Here is a 19297-nt window from a genome sequence, read left to right as displayed (position 1 = left end):
CAACGGCAAAAAGCTCAACTCCAGAGGAGTCAGGACTTCAAACCCCACACCCACTTCAGCAAAATATTTCTGGGGCAAAGAAGGCAGACACATAAACATACAGGTACTAAACACGATTCCAATCCATTGAATGCCTTACTGAGCATTTCAAAACTCTCACCTTGAGTCTGGACATATATTTTCTTCCTCGCCTCTGGCTTTAAAGAGAAGGAGAAGAAAAGTAACTTTCACAGTTCAACATAAAATATCTGTTCAAACTTCAAAAAACCTGACTAGTATAACAAATACATGTCAGTGTGATTTTCTTTTGACTGCCAAAACTCAAACCAGACTATTAGGAAGATACATTTATGTAAAACCAAAAGCTAAGTCAAGCAATGTAACTTATATTTACTATGAACATTTACAGAATCAATTTCGCAATTAACACAAGGACCGAGTTAGTACAAACATATATATTAATTTATCCCTGTGTCCTTTCTTATGATCATTATCCTGCTTATTGCATAGAAAATTGAAATACAGAATAAAACGATTTGCAACTAGTTGAAAATCAGCCCTAGTTCCCCTCAAAAAATATCAGCCTTGAAAGACTGGTTTTGAAAACACAGTCTTCATTTATCCACAATAAAATTTTTAAAGCTATCAGTTTCAGAAACTGCTGTCAAATATATGTAGACTTGCCTATACAGGAAAACTGACAACTAGTAGTTATTGCAGAACATTCACAAACAGAAATTGCAAAATAAATTACTTTAAAATAGCTATAGTAAAAGAGGTAATTACTACACTTCCAAAGTCACTCCTGAAGTGTTACTCTGCTAGTTATTTAATTTAGGTGATTAAAGAAGCAATTTCCTATTTTAATATCTTTCTATAACTCCAACTGTGGATTCGTGGAATGTATTTTTTTAATGAAAACAGAATTAATTCAGAAACAAACTGCTAAGCAACCAATTCCTGGATCAGTCAGTTCAGAAAATAGGAAGTCACAGAAGCAATTTTTTTTAACTTGCAAACATTTTGGGTTTCCCCTGTCACTCCTATGAGACTCCCCTTCAGTCCCTACCCAGTCATAACAGTTACTGGAAATGAACTGGAAAAAGGAATTGAAAGAAAAGAGATCATTTAAAAAGTGAATAGTGACCAGCAAGAGGCTCACAGATGGGAAGGAGGTGGTTTCTGAGAATCAGAGTGAACTTTGTCACAAAAACTACATGAAAAATACACATGAAAATGAAATGGAGGGGAAAAAAACACTTCATGCTACAGTGGGAGATTGAGGATGTTCTATGGACTTCATCTGTCAGAACCTATGTTAGCTTTTGTGTTCAAAGGATTTAAAAATAATAAAAAGAGTTTAATACATTATTACATAATTGTAATTATTACTTAACATTGGACCTTCCCTCCCTTATGAATAAGTAACATTTTAAATTATATTGGATCTTCCAGTCATAAAAAGAAACCCCTTGCAAACAGCAAGCTGGAGGGCAACTTCAGAATTTAAATTTGCAGTGGGAGAGCTGAAATTCAGCACTTGGACCCAGCAAAATGGAAGGTGGGAAGAGCAGAGGGCAGCTGGAGCCAGCCTTGCCCCCACTGCTGGCACACTGCACAGCTCTGCCTCACACTCAGGTGGGTGAAGGCAGGCCTTTAGTTCCTTAAAACCACCAAGTTTCAAAAATAAGTTTAAGTTAAGCGTCTTGTTTCATGCTCTGCTGGACCCCAAATGGCTTATGGTGAGTAAATATAACCCTGCCAGGGCTTGGATGAGCAGGAAGAAAATAGCAGGAATGCTGGGTACCAGGGTGTAGAGATGCAGTCACACTTTACAGATCAATTTTCTGTTCTGTTCTTCAGTTTAAATGGTCTTGAGGAGGATGGAAAATGAAATTGGACGCTACTAAAACTGGCTTAGGTAATTCTCATGCACCAGTTTTATGCTGTTGAAATAAAACACTGACCATAAGCACAAGATCTTTTACAGTATCTCAGACTCACCTGGAGTACAGATTATTATGAATGCTGTACTTCATAATTAAAGGTAATTCATCCAATGTAACAGAAGAGAATTTGGTGGCAGATACAGCCCTTGAGCACAGTGCAACTGCTTACATGTTTGTAATTAAAATTCTTAATTGACTCTCTTAACTAGCAAGGCACACATTAGAGGAATAATGTAGTTCACATTAGTGTGAGTTAATATGGAAAAAGTGTTAATATTCCATGACCTAGGTATGGAAAAATGTATTCCTATTCTTCACTGCTTGAAAGGAAACATGTGGCCTTTGCTCTCACCCTTTACATGAAGATGCAGCTGGAACAGAAACTCCAACTCCCAGCATTTAAGATACAGGTCAGGAGGTGGGATTTCAGTTTAGGACTTGACAGACTTGCCTCCAAGTCCTTGTCTGCCTCAGACCTCCAAAACACTGAATGAGTCTCACAGGCCCAGAGCACAAAGGTGTTTGGGTAAAATCAAAGTTTGGTGCTAGAAACATCTGAGGTGCTGACTTTGGAAGGATTTCAAACTTCAGTTTTGTTTCTCCTTCTTACACCCTCTTACTTTTGTCCTTTTCTTGCTCAAGATCTATGACAGAAGCTGTGCCCTTTCACATTTACCCATCATGAAGTTTATTGGATTAACTATTAAAATCAAGTTATATTTGTAATATAAAATACCAAACCCTATGTCTGCTCATGTATCCTTTTAATGCAGATAGATTTTAAAAATCAATTAATGCTGAAACACAGCATTATATATTTAATTGTTGTGCTGTGCAAGCTCCACCCTAAGTGATTATTTTGTAGGCAAAGGTGCATTAATGATTATATTATGATGCAAATTAGAACTGAAGGGATACCAAGCATTAAGTTTCTACTTCTTCAAGGATTTGTCTCAATTTTCTCCACTGGCAGCCTGCCATCAACTCAACCAGGTAAAGGTGGAAATGTTGACCATCTATTTTCAAACAAGAGCTAAATATAATCAGATAATAAATAATCAGATAATAATAAACAGATACTAAAAATAATCACACTGAATGTCTGAGGAGGACTTGCAGTGCAGCAGATGCAATGATGGGACCTACTAAAACATAGCTTCAAATTCACCCCTGCAGTTCACCCACCTGAAGAAGTTCATTCTATTTCCAGGGTTGACAAAACAAGTATTTTCAAATTATTCTTCAAAATTCTATATTATAACTAATGCCGTCTAGAGGAATTTTGGCAACAGAAAGTTTGTTAAATGATGCCAAAAGAAACAATATGGCATCAGGAGAAACTCAATAACAACAGTAATAATTAGTTCTAAATGTTACAGAGAAGCACTTGCTAAAATGCTCTATACACTTTTCAAATAATAAACAGCTTTTAAATGCCAGATCTGTTTGACCTGTCGAAGCACATAAATATGAAATGCTTTCTCTGAAAGGAAAAACAGGAATAGCAAATATGAAGATTACTGCAATTCTTTAGCATTATTTAGAAAACATTTTAGCAGAATGCATAGCTGCTGATACCCTAAGCATTACCATCATCATGTAAACATACCCACTCTGCTGCTGCCAGTTCCTTCATTTCCACTGTGAAAGCCACTGCAAACCTAGTTAAATGGAAAAAAAATAGTTGGGATCATCTGCTTAAAGTGTTTAAACAAAAAAACAGAAAAGTACTTCAGAAAAAAATCTTTATAAGAACAAAGATCAGAGGCTTATAAACATTATCATAGATGGAAAGACAGAAAGCAGGCTTTGAATTTGTTTCAGCAGAAAATAGTGGTTAAACAAATGGCTCTTGAGGCTTTACAACTCAGAGCTCTTGGGAAGGTAAAGTGAGGTTTTCTCAAAGTAAGAGAAAACCCAAATAATGGGGACATCCCCCAGATTATCTAGTTTAATATATGGAGTACAGAGCTGCAGAAGGAAGTTGGCATTTCCTGTTCCTACATCACTGCAGGTGCAGGAACCCTCTTCACAACCAGAACACAAAATAAGGAGGGAGCCAAACTGCAGCTTGTTTCAAACTGGTGTTGGACAATACCCAGGGCCAACTCACTGCAGCTGACTTTAATTCAAATGAGCAGAGGGATTTTTTTAAACCCTTCCCCAATGTTCTCTCCTTATTTCTAAGTAGTCAAAGCTGTCAATGAGTAACAAACTTAGGTGTCTTTGAGAAATGTGTGCAGTGGGCTATCATTCCACATAACAGAGGAGTTCTGTCAGAGAACGTTTAAGAGCAGCATTGATGGGAACACTTTTCATTATTAGGTGTCTCATTGCAGCCAACAGAAGGCTGATTTCTAAGCATACCAGATAAACAAGTTATCCCAGTTATTACTGGGACCCTGTTGTAATGCCAAGAAGTCAAAGGAGATATTTTAATGGAGTCAGAGTCAATAATGAATCCCTGTTCAGAAGAGATCTTAAGATCATGCTGGGCTTTAATGTAGCTTTTAAGTTGCAATGAAACATAAACACATGTTTTGAATGTTCTTAAATGGAACTTTAGTGTTGATTGGACCCTGTGGGACAGAATGTTTTAATGCCTCCTTCATATGAGAAACTGTGTGTCTGCTTAGCAAAATTCCTGTTTTTAATTACTTGTATAGATGTTGAATATAAAACAGAGGTCATCACATATTGAACTTATGACTCAGAGTTTCTTTTTCATGTAATTTATGAATGTTTCTGTCCTGAGCCAACACCTCAATGGTTAGAAATAAAGCACAACACAAAGTCCCAACCAGAACAGTGCTTTTCCATTGGAGATGTTATATTATAATCTGAGGACATGAAATCACAGTCATTCATTAGATGTCACATAAATGCTGAACTATAACTCCTACTTTTGTTTGTCAAGACAAACCTTCTTCCCATACTTTCTTTTTGCAGTATCTGCTTTATGATACTACAATGAATTTCTCATATGCAACTTGACAGCTTTAAGGTTATTAAAGCCTTTGCAAATGCTTGTTTTGTCAAGTTGCACGTGCTCCCTTCCCAGATTTTGCAATTATACTTTCAATACATCACATTAACAAGCATAAAAAGATGTTGCTCCTAAGTCTACAAAACACTGTTCAATAGAAAAAATACCCTAGAGGGGTACAACCACCATTTAGAGGAATTTGATTAAAAATGAAACACTCATAAAGCTAGACAGTGTTCAATACTTTGTTTTATGGAATGTGGTGGTATATTGTACTGGACAAGTAATCTACAATTCATGATACTTTCTGCTTAGAACCCTGCAATCAATAAAGAAAGAAAAAAATCAATGTTTCTTTTAATAACTATGCAATGAATAATACCAGTGATGAGACTGGAGAAGAGACACATTCAGAATAACTTCTAGAAAACTGAATTACTTTTTCTATAGCAGAGAAAATATTGTAAACTGCATAATGATGCAGTAATATATTTTGAAACATCATAGGAAATTCAAGATATTAGCATACTGCAGGTTCCTAACTTAATTATCATTAAAAAACCTTCAGTAAAGCACAGTTTTTCCATAACCTGTATTAGCTGTATTTGTGACAGACAGTATTTTAAATACAGAACTGGATCAAATGGACACGCTCAGAGACTCTGGTTTTATACATTTTTCATTTTGTGCAGTGCTGAAATTTAGTTGACACATTAGATATCTTTCTCTGTTCCTTCAGACCTGTTTAAAGATTAACTTCTGATTGACTGATAACAAAAGTAAACAAGTATATAAATTTCTCTTGAACAGGACCTTAAGTTGCTTTCAACTGCAAGTCACGCTAAGTAAGAACATGCCCTAATGATTTTTCCATGAGTGTGATTAAGTGCTGTCTTTAAAAGTCTGTTTACTTACCACATTTTATAGGGCACTACAGACAGAACAGCACATCCATGCCAGCATTAAGTGAGCTAATAACAGCCAGAACATAGAGTGGTATTAGCAAAGATAAAATGAGGAGATGAAAGCCTGCTGCAGGTTCTGCCTGAACCCAAATCCCCCCTGCAACTCAACTGCTGCAGCTCTCTGGGTTAGCTCGAGTACTGTGCTGAATAAACGGGGAGTACCCTCGTCTGTTCAGCCAGGTGTTTAAGCTCTCTTTGGGAAAGTGGGCCAGCAGTACCACTGGGTATGATAAGACATCCAGAGGCTTCAATTTTATCTCACCTTGTGCAACTCAAGTGCCATCAAACACACGCCCTTCTCGCATCCTTCCACAGGGTGACTTTTCTTATTAAAAGGGTGGAAAAATAACCCAGGAAACAAAAAGCCAATTTGATGTCATCTAGTGAGCTAAACCTGCTCAGAAAGCAGCCCAGTCCTGGCACAGGGAAGAGTGGATCACACAGCCACAAGCAAGAGAAAGGAGGAGGAGAGGAAGACAGGGAGCAGCAGAGTCACCTCTGCCATCAGTGAGCTACTGCTCTGGCTACACATGCAGTGACAACCTCAACCTGCATCTTAATAACACTTAAGCTAACTATTGAAGGAAGCTTTACATACATTAAATGCTTTAGTTTCCAAGAAGAAAAGGGCTTACTCGCCCACCATGGGCATGATCAAACACTGCTGAAGTCAACAGACCTCTGGATCAAGCAGAAGGAAACTTCTTTTCTGGGGATGTTGAAACAATGACAAATGCTTGAAAGCCTTTTTAGCTTTTAGACCTTTCTTCTGATTTCTCATCACTTCCAGAACTACATTTTGTGACTACAGTGACATGTCACTAGAACTTTTTCAGATTTAAAACACCCTGAAAATATTCCCTTGTCAATTCACCTAAAAATTGAGAGAACTTGCTTAAAGTATCCAGGGAAAGGATGGCATTAGCAGGGGTAAAAAAAGAACAAAAGCTCCTTATACTTGAGTGATCCCCTTTTCAATCAAGCCCTCTGTCAATAAGCTAAGTGTGAGGGAGGGCTCTGAGAACAGGTTTGATTCTGTGATGCAACAGGACAATGCCAGTTATTTTTAGTTGTCACCTCACTTAAGTCAAACTGCTGAGAACCCTGGTCTGTATGTGCAGATAGCACTTAATGCCTAATATATGTTAGTTTAGTTCCAATATAGAATATTTTATATGTTTGAATATATGTAACTTAACCCAGAATTTACTAAGAAACAGATGTTTTTAAAAAAAGCAACTTGGAGCAACATTCAGCACTTCTGGAAACAGGGTCCAACCTTGTTTAGGCTCCTGATATTACTGCAGTAAGAATTAATGAGAATATTCTTACCTCCATCACTAGCAGATGTTTATTATTTAAAAAATCATACCTCTGCCACTAATTCACCATTAAGCACCTCCACTACTAAAACTTCACTATTTAGATACCAAATATGAGTTATTTCATGGTCAGAATAGCTCTGTCCAAATGGGAACTGTATGGATATTGTTGGAGATACTTAGATGTGTATTTTTTTAAGGAGTCTACCCATAGGGTAGATTATTTTACAGAGCAATGTGCTACCAAATCCCAGGTTGAGTATTCTTGCTCCTATTCATCTCATTTCCTTCACCTGCCTCAGAATTTTATATCCTCATCACACACATAGTTCTATTATTCTAGACAACAGTTATGATTCAGTACACAAAGCAGAGGATTAGTTAGCCCAGATTTCATTAGCTTTTAATGGGATTTCAGTCTTTTTGAAAATTTACAACCCAAGAGATCAAGTTTTAGCCCTACTTCTGCCAAGTCTTCCATGGACAAATATGATGAAAGGATTAAATGATAGACTACATACAGACTGTATTTCATGAAGAAACTGTTCTACTTTCATCACTGAATCATAATATGTAGAGATCATAGGGATTTCAAGCAGTCTAGCCTTTGTCTGCTGGCCTACACATCCCAGTGATTCCAAGCACTCAGGGAACACTTCCTAAAAGGTCTGCCACTACAAAAATGTAGTTTCCTTTCCTCAGTCTTCCACACATGCTCTTACCTGGCTTCCTCTAGCACTGCTCCCATTACCCGATGTTTCTCTTCACTTTTGACGTCTTCATTTACATCTGTCCCACCAAAGATGATTCCAAAAGGAATTCTGCTCCCTGCAAAGCAATGACTACAATGAGAAGCTGGCCCACGTGTCAAGGTAATGAGTAGGAGTGGATAGTAAGAGTGCAAAAGTACATTAATAATATTGTACCATGTATTTAAGCAAAACTGTTTGAAAAGGAAACTTGAAGAAACTTGAATTTTTATGGGTTTGGCACTGAAACCCCCCATACAATATCTATGCACTTTCACAGTCTGTTGTGTAGCTATGAGATTTTATTTCCCTTTTCCATGCTTATTAAAAGCAATCAATTAGATTCTAAACTTAGCAGCCTACCAAACAGCACATATATTTCAAATGTTATTCACATGTTAAAAAGATGTAGGATTGCAAAGTTTGGTCCCAGGTATCCAGTCCCAGCCACTGTGCCCTCAAGCATACCAATACTGTGGTCTGGGTAACTCTCCTTGGAAAGTTGGTTACTGAAATTATTATTATTTTTTTAAATATTGACTTCTTAAGCTGATTTTACTGCTACAAGAGGTAGAGATGGAGCCACACCATTGGAAAATGCCACCAAATTAAATAAGGCACCATATCATGAACCTGTAGCAAAACCACTGTCCCAAAGAGATGGATCTGTGTTTATAATTGGTACCAAGACCTCCCGTGATCACCCAATTTGTGGAGGTTGTTTTAGGAAGCCTCACAGTGCTCAGAACACTACAAGTAGAGGAAGGTGTGTCTGCCTGTGGGAGTCTGTGCACAAGACTGTATCAACACTCAAACCTTAGAGCATCAACAAAATCATATATATCCCAGTGGTGTCTGCATTTGGTAAAGCCTAGTTTTGACACATGGCATCAGAATAAATTAATCTGTACTGACACCCCACTCTGGGTATCAAGAAAGGCAGAAAATGTCCTTTGCTTTCTCTCATTTGCTGTCACTGGACCAAGAAGAGGTTCCTGTGCTGAGGGAGGTTCTTCCTTTTGAGACATGACCAACCTTCAATGTTCATGGCTGCAAAAACTCTTGGTGACAGGTCCTATAAACACCCACAGTTCCTTAGGGGTGTGGGGGTGGTTAATTCAGGGAACTCTCCTGATTAAAATCCATGGTTAAAAACAAGCAAATAAGGAAATCTTCCAAAAAAAAGGAAACAAAATAAATATGCTGATGAAGATTGAAAGTGTAGTCTATGTTTCACATTTATATTTGAAAATTAAGTGAGCTGTAAGATGAGGATTTATTAGCATTGCTAATTTCCTCATTACTAAATGAAACAACAAACATAACAAATGAAAGACTAATTACCATTCTGGCTACTTAGAGAATTTCCTTGGCATTTCTAGATATTGTACTCTAATGTTTGCAGGTGAAGAGAATTAATGTGCACTATCAAAGCCCCACAGCACTAATCTTCGAGAGGTTGAATTTCTGTAATATAATATAAAATATGTATTACCTTTCTAATAAATTTAAAAAGCAAATAATTACTATGTCATCTATTACATGTGTTGATCATACATCCCCACTCATTTAAACAAAGTTTCCAGGATGAGGCCCAAAAGATTGGTAGTGTGGCAGCAGTGGTAGTATGACTAAATTTCTAAATGTTACAGGAACCAGGAGTGGCCCCTGAATCACTTTTTTTCCTCCATAACTTTTACATTTTGACCATGATCATCCCAGCACCCTTACTACTTACTGTCTTGCCTTTCACAGGTTTCTGGTTTATTTTTCTCACAGTTACTGCAGATGCTTTTGGGAACAGTGTGACTGATTTATTTAAATTACTGAGTTTTTGTAAATCATTTGAGTACTGGGCTTTGCAGGTCACTTGGGATTTTGAAAGGCAAACAGCAACAGCATTCAGGTACTGCTATGCAAGTCAAACTCCAATACACTTTTGCAATAAACATTTAAAATTCAACCTTATTTTTTGTTCCTTAGCAAAAGAAAGAAAAAAAAAATAGGAAGTTCTCAGACTTTCCATAAGCCTCTTCCAAAATAATTCTAGGTCTTGTCAAAAATCTCTTTATTCCAGTAAGAGAACTCTTAATACATATGTTAGCAGAGATCATCTTGGATTGTAGGGTCCCATCTGAAATCAGAGCTCCATTGTAACAAAAGAAACAGAAACATGCCAGACATGATAATTCAGGCTTTCTGAAAACCCACCAGCACAAACTGCAGGGGCACTTCTGGAGGGTGAAAACTAACAACAGAACTTGCACTGAGATCTGATGGAAGTATGAAATTATGAGCCTTTATTCAAGTGAATAGATTGATATAATACAAAGGTGATCTCAGAAATTGATACATATTTGCAATTTCAGTAGGTGACAGTGTGTAATTTTGAAAGCTGGTGTTCCTAGTGTATCATTAATGGCAGGTTAAATTTGGTTGTAGGTGGCCAGACAGAAACTTTTGTTATTTGTCTGATAACATTTTGACTCCCATGGGTTGGCTGACAGGGACAATACTGCAAAGTTAAAACCCTGACTCACTTTTGAGCAGAAAAATCAAATTAGCCTCTCTGCTTTCTTCCATTTGACCTCAGCTATACTTAGCCAAGCCACTGTCCTCTGAAAGAACACACTTGCTGAGAGTATCCTAATGTTAATATAACACTCTTATCTTGGTGTAGTTAAAGCACTTAATTACCAAATGCATTATGTGCTTTTAAAGTACATCTATTTCGTTCTCTCCTCTCTGGATCAGATCTCCCACAGAGAAAGATGTTCAGCATTTCTGAACATTTGCTGAAGTGGATAAACAGAATAATGACATTGTGTGTGGGTTTATACATTTACAGCCACTTATAAATGTTCCTATTCATTCTCTTCTCCTGCAGTACTTTTTTAAGAGGCATTTTTATTGGAAAATAGAAAGAGGATTACCTTGCAGAAGTCTGCCTCCTTTATAAAGATGAATGGCCAGGGCTGCATCAAACTTGTCTGTGGAGGTGAGATGGGCAATTTCAGCTGGACTTTCATACAGGAAAGCATTTTTAAGAACACAGATATGACCTGCAGCATGTAGATGACTCCTTCATTATTGGAACAAAGAGAAAAAGAATAAAAATTATACTTAGCAATGTTGTAGGCATGGCAGTATATCAAGTAAGCTTAATCAAAACCTTTCTCCTTAATAATCTTTGCTCTGACATTCAACTTCATGCTAGGTTTGTTCAAGCAATGATGGAGCAATTTAAAAAGTTGTTTATTTTTTTCCTGGAAAGTGTTTCTTACCTTCACCATTGTAAAGCCTTAGGCACACTTCCAAGCAACATAATTTGCATCCATTTCAAGGCCAAAGCCCCATCAACATAACCTTTGAAAATCAGCAGAAATTAAGTATGACCAGGATCTTTCCTGATTGAGCTTCAACTTATTATGTTGAAAAGTCTCCTTTTGAATTGAGTGTTAGACCTTGTTCTTAGAGATTATCAGATCCTTGTTCTGGAGAGAGGCCACCAAGTGAAGAAAGCACAAATACATCCAGCTAATCAATGCTACTAAAACTACAGAACATCCAAAAAAAAAAATGAATACATGAAGAAAACCAGAGAGCTGAATTGTATTCCCTCTCTGTTTGATTGTGGGTTTAATTGCCTCTTGTCTTCACTCACCCATTTGTAAAACAAATGGATAATTGAAGTATAAGCAAAAAACTACACAAAAGTAATTACACAAATACCTTCACAGCCTGTTTGAAAAATCTCAGTTGCTAAAAAGAAAAAAAAAAAAAACCAATCCAAACCAACAACAAAACCCCCTCAGTGTCAGCTTACACATTCATCTTTATATACAATGGTTCTTCATAGTAAAACGTTGATTCAAAGACTGCCAAAGACAAGAACCTGATTGATTACAGACAGCTTTATTCCTCCCACTGAAACCACAATCAGTTATCAATGTTTCCAAGGACATCAGCCAAAAAACATACAGGAGAAAATCCATGTTTTGATAGAAACTAGCACACTGCCTCTCCTGACATGCAGTGTTTCCACTTTCTACATTATAAAAAGACCACAAGAATGTTTTCTGCCCATCACATATTATTCCAGTTGATTTATTTCTCGTCGTGTATTTATCGTTCTGGCATTAAAATCCTGCAAACTCAATGGCTTCCTGGATAATGGAGTTCTTTCCTTTCCTGATTATTTCATATCCTCCCAAGGAATGTAATTTTCTGTCCTGCACAAGTTAGTCATTACTGCAGAAATTGGTGCTAAAAATGCCGTAAAATGTCTTGAGGCCTTGGAAGGAATGTATTAGCACTACATCAGACAGAGCTCCACTGGCACAACATATGGTGCTGTATTTCTTCCTTATCCTAAAAAAGAAACTCCTTTTACTTTTAACTTGGCTGTTTGAAGCGAGACCAATAAATTCTAATAAGTACTAATAAATAATAAAATGCAGCCAGATTGTAAACTCCTTATTTACACTGTCGAGCAATTATTTCCATCAGCTGTCCCACGAACTGGCTCCGAGTACCTGCTTCCCTTTGGAAAGAGGCTCTCAATTTATATCTAAATAATGATGCCCAAATCTCACAGCTGTGGAAAGAAAATCTCTCGGGCAAATACTCGGGATGCTCGTGTGTGCATTCCATAATTTCACAGGTGCTCATTAACCAGTCTAAAAGGATTTTTTCCCATCAGTATTGCAATTACCATAAATCACTATCATGTACAAGCAATATGTTTGCATATTACAATTAATTTGAAAATAACTCCCTCAGGACATCAGGAATGAAGAAACTCAGCTAGGATTTTCAATTGAAAGTGTCTTTTTGTTGTTTTTTTGTTTTTTTTTTTAAATATATTAGGAATGAATACTTTTCCTCTACAATTTCCACAGCTTCAAATCTCACAGTGGAATAACAGTTGTTTCTGCAGTAAATAGAGAGGGAGTCCCTTGAATGTTCCAAGGCTCAGAAATTGTGGATTACCTCTATTACTTCACTTTCTTTTTTTTTTTTTTTACACATTTTTATTCTACTCAGGAGCACGTAAAGAATTTGCATACATCTTATGAAGGAAAAATTACCAGATTATTCCCAGAATAATTCAAACTCCCAGATTTAAAGAGGCCTTAATCCCATAAAGATTCCATTGAGCTCAGTATCATTAGTCACAAGCTTCAAATTATGCATATATGGAAATATATATGTGTAGAAGCAGAGTTATTGGCTACTATTTAAGTACCGAAATTTAGCCATATTTTCATATTTTCTAAACTACTTTTCATCTTTACAACCAAAAAAGCAGATTATGGTTTTCACACACATGCTCTTATCAAGGAACATGATAAGAGGGTGCTGCACAGTTATTGCAGGAGATTTTTTTTTTGAAGACTGATCTGTCTATGAAGTCACAGATGTCCCTGAATGAAGCCAAGACAGAAGAGATACATTACCCATATCTTCTCTCCTCCTGGCAACTGTGTATTCACATTATTTTGCCACTCCATAAACTTTCTGAATGAAAAATAAAAATGAACACATCTCCTGCTGTCTGGGAATCAAAGACAGCACTGGAAATGCTAAATCACAAGGCTACATTTTCTATCACAATTTTTTATGCAGTAGATAAATTTCCAAGTAAGTGTCTTAACAAACAGTGATTATTGCTTGGATCCAGAATTTGTCTTGCTTTGCCATATTTTTCCCTTCTGCTGAAAATCTCATGGAATCCAATGCCATGACCTGGGGAGAATAATATTTCTAAAATGGATTTGGGCTGTCAGATTCCAGCTTTTGGGTGTTTTTGTAGGAAGAAACTCTCAGGGAAAACTTTAGGCATTCAGTAAGTGTGAAAGATCATTTATCAAAGTCCATTATATTGGCCACTGCTTACACTGTGATATTTATACACATCTGAATATTGGACAAAATATTTTCCAGTCCCACTTATTTTAGTATTCAGGAAATAATTTTGTTGTTGTTGTTGTTGTATTTTTTAAACTCTTTGGAAATCATGAAGCTTATAAGTGAAATTTGTGTCTTCTCCAGATCTGTATGCAGAGAGAGATTGCTACAAAGGTACAACCATTTTCAGACATGTTTTCACTTCATTTAAGATTTCTATAGAAAAACATTTTTCTCTAACACAACTATGAAATACCAAATGGTGTTTTACACTGTTTCATTTTTTATTTCCTACAGTATTGATCACTACTTCTCACTTTTCCTAGCCAGCAGTCTTCCCTCCTTCAACAGGTTTTCACATAAGGAAACAGTTCTATAGCTCCAAACACATCTTGGTTGAGGTTAAAGCACAGCAAGTTAAAAGTATGATTACTTTTAAAATATTATGGTTGTGAAACTTGCTATATTTTCTGTGATGTCTTCCTTTTAGAAACATTTACATTCTAAATTTCCACTGATGTTTCAATGGAGTTACTTGCAGAAAAGAATGTTTGATTTCCAAAAAGTTCCTGGTAGGTAGACACACTGACACTTCTTGAATGGCACAAAATAGGCTTCATTCAAAAATATTAATTATCTCTTTCCCTTGGCTGTCTGTTCTGTAAAGCAGCTGTGTATCAACTACTGTTAAATGTATATGGCCCAATTCAAAGCTTATTAAGTGAGCAGAGCCATTCCACTGCCTCTTCTGAAACTCAGCCAGACCTGAGGACTCACAATTCCCACTGAAGCTGGTCAAATTACAGGAGTTGAAACCCTGCATGATCTTCTCTGTTTTCTTTGTAATTTTTCTTTTCATACTTGTTAAAGCAACGTGTTCTTAATTTTATTTCTCTCTCAAGCTTCTCCTTTAAACAGCATAGACAAATCATGTTGGCATGAATGGAGTATGAATAAAATTCACTGTGAGTTAGATCAGAAAGTAAAAAAGTGAGGGAAGATGGGGAGCAAATCCTTCTGTCTCTGTGTTCTGAAGTAACGGAGCTTTGGAATGACAAAATAACTCTGCAAAGTTTAGTCCTGTCTTATGAGTAGGTCCTGCCATGCAAACAATTTTGGGAAGCAGCAACAATGTAGGCCATGTAAACGATTGCATCTCAGTCCCAAAGGTGGAGGATGAGCAGCATCCTGCTCTGGGAATGGCCACACAAAGAGCACCAGGAATCTCCCAACACCTGCATCAACCAGGGAGGAAAAAGAGCCCTTCTGACCTGCCATGAAGAGAAGAGGATCCCCTGCTGTACCAGTGCTCTCCTGTAGGATTGGAACGGTGCCAGACAGGGTAGGACTGAATGGAAGAAACATTTGGGCTCAGAATTACTCCAGTAAATGTCTAAGCTAAAAAAACAATTGTAAAGAGGAATGATAAGCAGCATTGAATTTGTGTGTTTAATTCCCTTGCAGTTGATTACCTGAAGATTTAGAGAATGGCTATCTCAACTGGCCATTTAATGAGAACCACAAGTTCTCCCTCTCCAAAGGATATTTACATATTGACAAAATACTTCATCTAAATCTTTCTAATTAACCAATTAATTCAAGATATCTATTCCTCCTTACTAAGTAATAAAAGAAGAACAGAACATTTCAAGGGGAAGAGAAGATTAATTTCTTTTCTTTCCTGACACCCTCTTTGATCTCTTTTCTAAGGCTGAAGAATGGCAGCCTATGCAAAGACTTTTACTTGGTGGTGTATCTTCTACTCATTGCTCGTATTTTTAAAGGTGATTAAAGATGATACCACAGTAATACGAATAAGGCCCACAGCACATACATTATACCACTTGTTTTAGCAAGTTGATTTCTAGCCAAATTAGAATTCTGGTACCTTTATCACCAGTTACTTGAGACTCAGGAAATGAGTATCTTATTTATGAAAAGATGAAGCAGTTATGGGAACAGCTGTAATATCACAAACATAGGATATGCAGTGTTATTAAGCCATAAAATTAATCTATGCTGGCAAGTGTCCAACCCGGAGACAATGTCACTTTGTTTACACTTAAACAAAAGTTACCATGGTCCAATATGACAAAAAAGAATGAACAAATAAATTCATAAGCACGTATGCAGATACAACTGAGGCCAAATGTTTACTGGGTACACATGCATTTTATGTGCATTAACATATGTATTACAAAGTTTACCACGTGGCCACAACCTCGGGTGTGGCAGATTAGTGTGAGAAGTGTCATGCCCAAGCCTTTGGCCATACATGTAGATTTATTCATTTTATAATGGCATGAAGTCTTAAGAAAACCAATACTAAATGGAAGTATCTGCACAGGATGGTTTTAGAGATAGCTGTCACCTGACTAGCCTTTTAGTGAGGATGATGGACTTAATTGATAGCTAATACTCCATTTTTTCCCCTGATCAGAGGTTTTTTTTTTCCCCTGAACAGGCTCATTTATATTATTACTATAAATAACAGTTATGGTAGGTTATGATAGGAACTGAACATGACATTACTCACTCTCAAGCACTATTTCTGTTAGAATCCTTTATCCAGCTTTATCGTGAACATGAATTAAATTAATCTTTCACTCATTTTCTTCCCACTTCAAGGTCTCTGCGCATGAGAAAGCAGCATCCACTTTGTGTAAGGTATTCCTACACTTTGTGTAAGGTACTCCTGGGAAGCAACAGGATCAACAATCGATGTACCCTACACAGGTCACTGCAGATGTGTCCATACAGCTGCAAATGACTGCATTAGCATAGTAATATGTTAAACCATCTGTCAGCAGAGCTGCTGTAGCTCACCAAATCTATACCCTTTCCTACTAAAACACATTCTTTTAGGTCACCATCACAAGTCACAGCTGGAGAAGGCTACCAAAATTGCTGTTTGCCATGACTCACCTAAAGGCACCTTGCCAAGCCACTGTACCTTGACACAGGATGCTCACATATTCACAATTAATCTCAGTGTAATTAAAAGACAGTTTGGTGGATGTTTGTTTGTCTGCTTTATTCAGACTTATTTTAACCAGAAATAATGCAAAACCTGCTTTCCACTAGATTAGCTCTGAATGGCTCCACAGTCTAAATGTTTGTCTGACTTTCTTCAAAATTGAATTGGAAGAAGTGGGTAAGTGAATATTTAATTTGTAAAGGTAGAATAAATAATCTTATTGAGGAAGAATGAGCACTGGCATCCTAAAGAATAACTAGTTTTGCATTATCCAGTGAGAGCAAAGGAAATGAGAATACCACAGAAACCACCACACAGGAACTGTGCTGACACATACAGGTATAAAAATGTGTGTTATAAACATAAGAATGAATTTTGTTTAATCTCAACATTTTATTAACAATTATTGTTTTAAAATACCAAAAACTTCAGCTTTCTCTGGTCTTTATGCTCCATTTTCTTATATCTTCAACATCTGAGTGACTGGCAGGAGGCAGGTCTGTTCTACCACTACCTTATACAATCCTGCACAAATCCAAGACCGAACTTGGGGTGACACAACCAGTGTGAAAACTTAATGTCAGAGGACTATTCCTACGCATAACATTCCACATGTGACAATACACGGATCAAGGTCAGGGAAAACTAGCAATAGCAGAAGGCTATCCCAAGGGATTCATGCTAAGCAAAACAACTAAACTGCAGATGAGTTTTAGATAAGATGCAACCAAATCCTTATCTCAGGCCTCAAGAGGTCAAAACCATTGGGAAATTTATTTCTTTTTAAGGCGACTTTTTTTTTTTTTTTTTAATAAAGCTCACACGCATAGCAACGCTGTCAGCCACATCCTTTTCCCACGTCACAGAAGGAGTTAAATGGGGGCATTAAGGATATCCATGGGGCTCTGTCACAGCGCTGCAGCCCCGTGTCCGTCTCCCCCCGACAGCCGCGTGTCGAATCCCCAGGATTGCCAGGGCAGCAACAGGAGCGGCTCCTGCACAGATGCTGCTCCGGGATGGCTCCTGTACAGACACTCATTGCCGAGCTCCCCGCTGCCCTTCGCACTGTCTCATCTCATCTCATCTCATCTCATCTCATCTCATCTCATCTCATCTCATCTCATCCCGAGCATTTCCCAGTGCGGGCATCCTCGGGAAACCCACTGACCGACACGGGCTGGACGGGGGCTGCGAGGGGCGGCCGGCGAGGGGACCCGGGTGACACCGCGAGTGCCGCAACCCCTCCGCCAGCAACCGGCCCCGAGCGGAGCGGCTTATTCACGGGGTTTGCGGGAACCCCTCGGCTCCGCGGTGATAACACAGCCCCGCTCCCAGTGGCACAGGGGACACGGTGATAACACAGCACCGCTCCCAGCGGCACGGGGGACACGGTGCTAACACAGCCCCGCTCTCCATGGCACAGGGGACACGGTGCTAACACAGCCCCGCTCCCCATGGCACAGGGGACACGGTGCTAACACAGCCCCGCTCCCGGTGGCACAGGGGACACGGTGCTAACACAGCCCCGCTCCCGGTGGCACAGAGGACACGGTGATAACACAGCCCCGCTCCCAGTGGCACAGGGGACACGGTGATAACAGCCCCGCGGCGGGGGCGGGCCCGGCCGTGTGTGAGGCCCCGCTCGGCCGCCGCCCCCCGCACACCCCGCTCCGCAGAGCCGCCTCCGTGCGCCGGCGCGGGCAGCGCATGGCGGGCGGGCCCCGCAGCCCCCCGGCCCCGCAGCGGCCCCGCGGGGCCCCCTCTGCCCGCCGGGGAGGCTGCGGAGGGGCAGCGGCGGGTGCGGGTCCCCGCGGGCAGGCAGCGGGCAGCGCATCCCCTGCTCCGCATCGCACTTACTGTATCCTGGCGGCGGTGGTGGCGTTGCCGGTCTGAGCCCGCAGACACGCGAGCAGCAGCAGCCTCATAGCGGCCCCCTCGCTCCGCCGCCGCCTCCTCACCTGCCCGCGGCTCCCGGAAACAGCGCGGGGAGCGGGGGATGAGCGGGGATGAGCGGGGATGAGCGGGCACGGGGCCGAGCCCTGCGCTGACCCGCCCGCGGGGCTGAGCCGGCCCGGCTGCGCCTCGCCAGGTGTTCCTGGGCAGAGGACACTTGGCTACCGAGCCAAGCCCCAGGGCTTGTGCCAGGTTTGGAGGCCCTCCCGCACCTGTGAATAGCGCTGTGTGTTTTCATGATGACGTGCTCCCATCGTGGCCTCAGGGAAACCATAAAGATCCCCGCAGGAGAGCATCAGGGGAGGTTGGTACCAAAACACTGCCTCCTGAAGCTGTTCCTCGTGTCGCCATGAGCCTCCCAAGAGATGCTTCGTACTCACGGTTAGAAAAAACTAAGTGTGGATAAGGCGCCGACAACCAGAAAAGCCAGAGGAGTGTGCTAGTCCAAGGAACAAGGCAACGGGGTGGTCAAAGACCACTCCAAAC

General features: G+C 39.4%; 1 protein-coding gene across 5 annotated transcripts in view; it reads right to left on the bottom strand.

Annotated features, from left to right (window-relative positions):
- The window catches only part of GLT1D1 (glycosyltransferase 1 domain containing 1), a 51382-nt gene extending 32176 nt beyond the window's left edge, over window positions 1-19206 (bottom strand). The window contains exons 1-5 of one of the 5 annotated variants that reach the window (XR_007900046.1): window positions 18716-19206; window positions 10905-11053; window positions 7945-8050; window positions 3559-3610; window positions 161-197 (exon numbers count right to left, since the gene is read on the bottom strand). Coding sequence is in view for 2 of the 5 variants with exons in the window: in XM_051769055.1 (XP_051625015.1) it covers window positions 161-197; window positions 3559-3610; window positions 7945-8050; window positions 10905-11053; window positions 18716-18783 (412 nt within the window). In the remaining 3 variants the exon portion in view is untranslated. The remainder of the gene's footprint in view (window positions 1-160; window positions 198-3558; window positions 3611-7944; window positions 8051-10904; window positions 11054-18715) is intronic. The other 4 variants (XR_007900045.1, XR_007900047.1, XM_051769055.1 and 1 more) reach the window with 4 other exon arrangements.
- Between the last annotated feature and the right edge of the window lie 91 nt (window positions 19207-19297).

Source organism: Manacus candei, unplaced genomic scaffold (genome assembly GCF_025592945.1).
Source record: "Manacus candei isolate 608988 ecotype Guabito, Panama unplaced genomic scaffold, ASM2559294v1 h1tg000103l, whole genome shotgun sequence".
NCBI classification, from domain to species: domain Eukaryota; kingdom Metazoa; phylum Chordata; class Aves; order Passeriformes; family Pipridae; genus Manacus; species Manacus candei.
The sequence above is the reverse complement of the archived record's forward strand: the minus strand, read 5'-3'. Positions and strand labels throughout refer to the sequence as shown.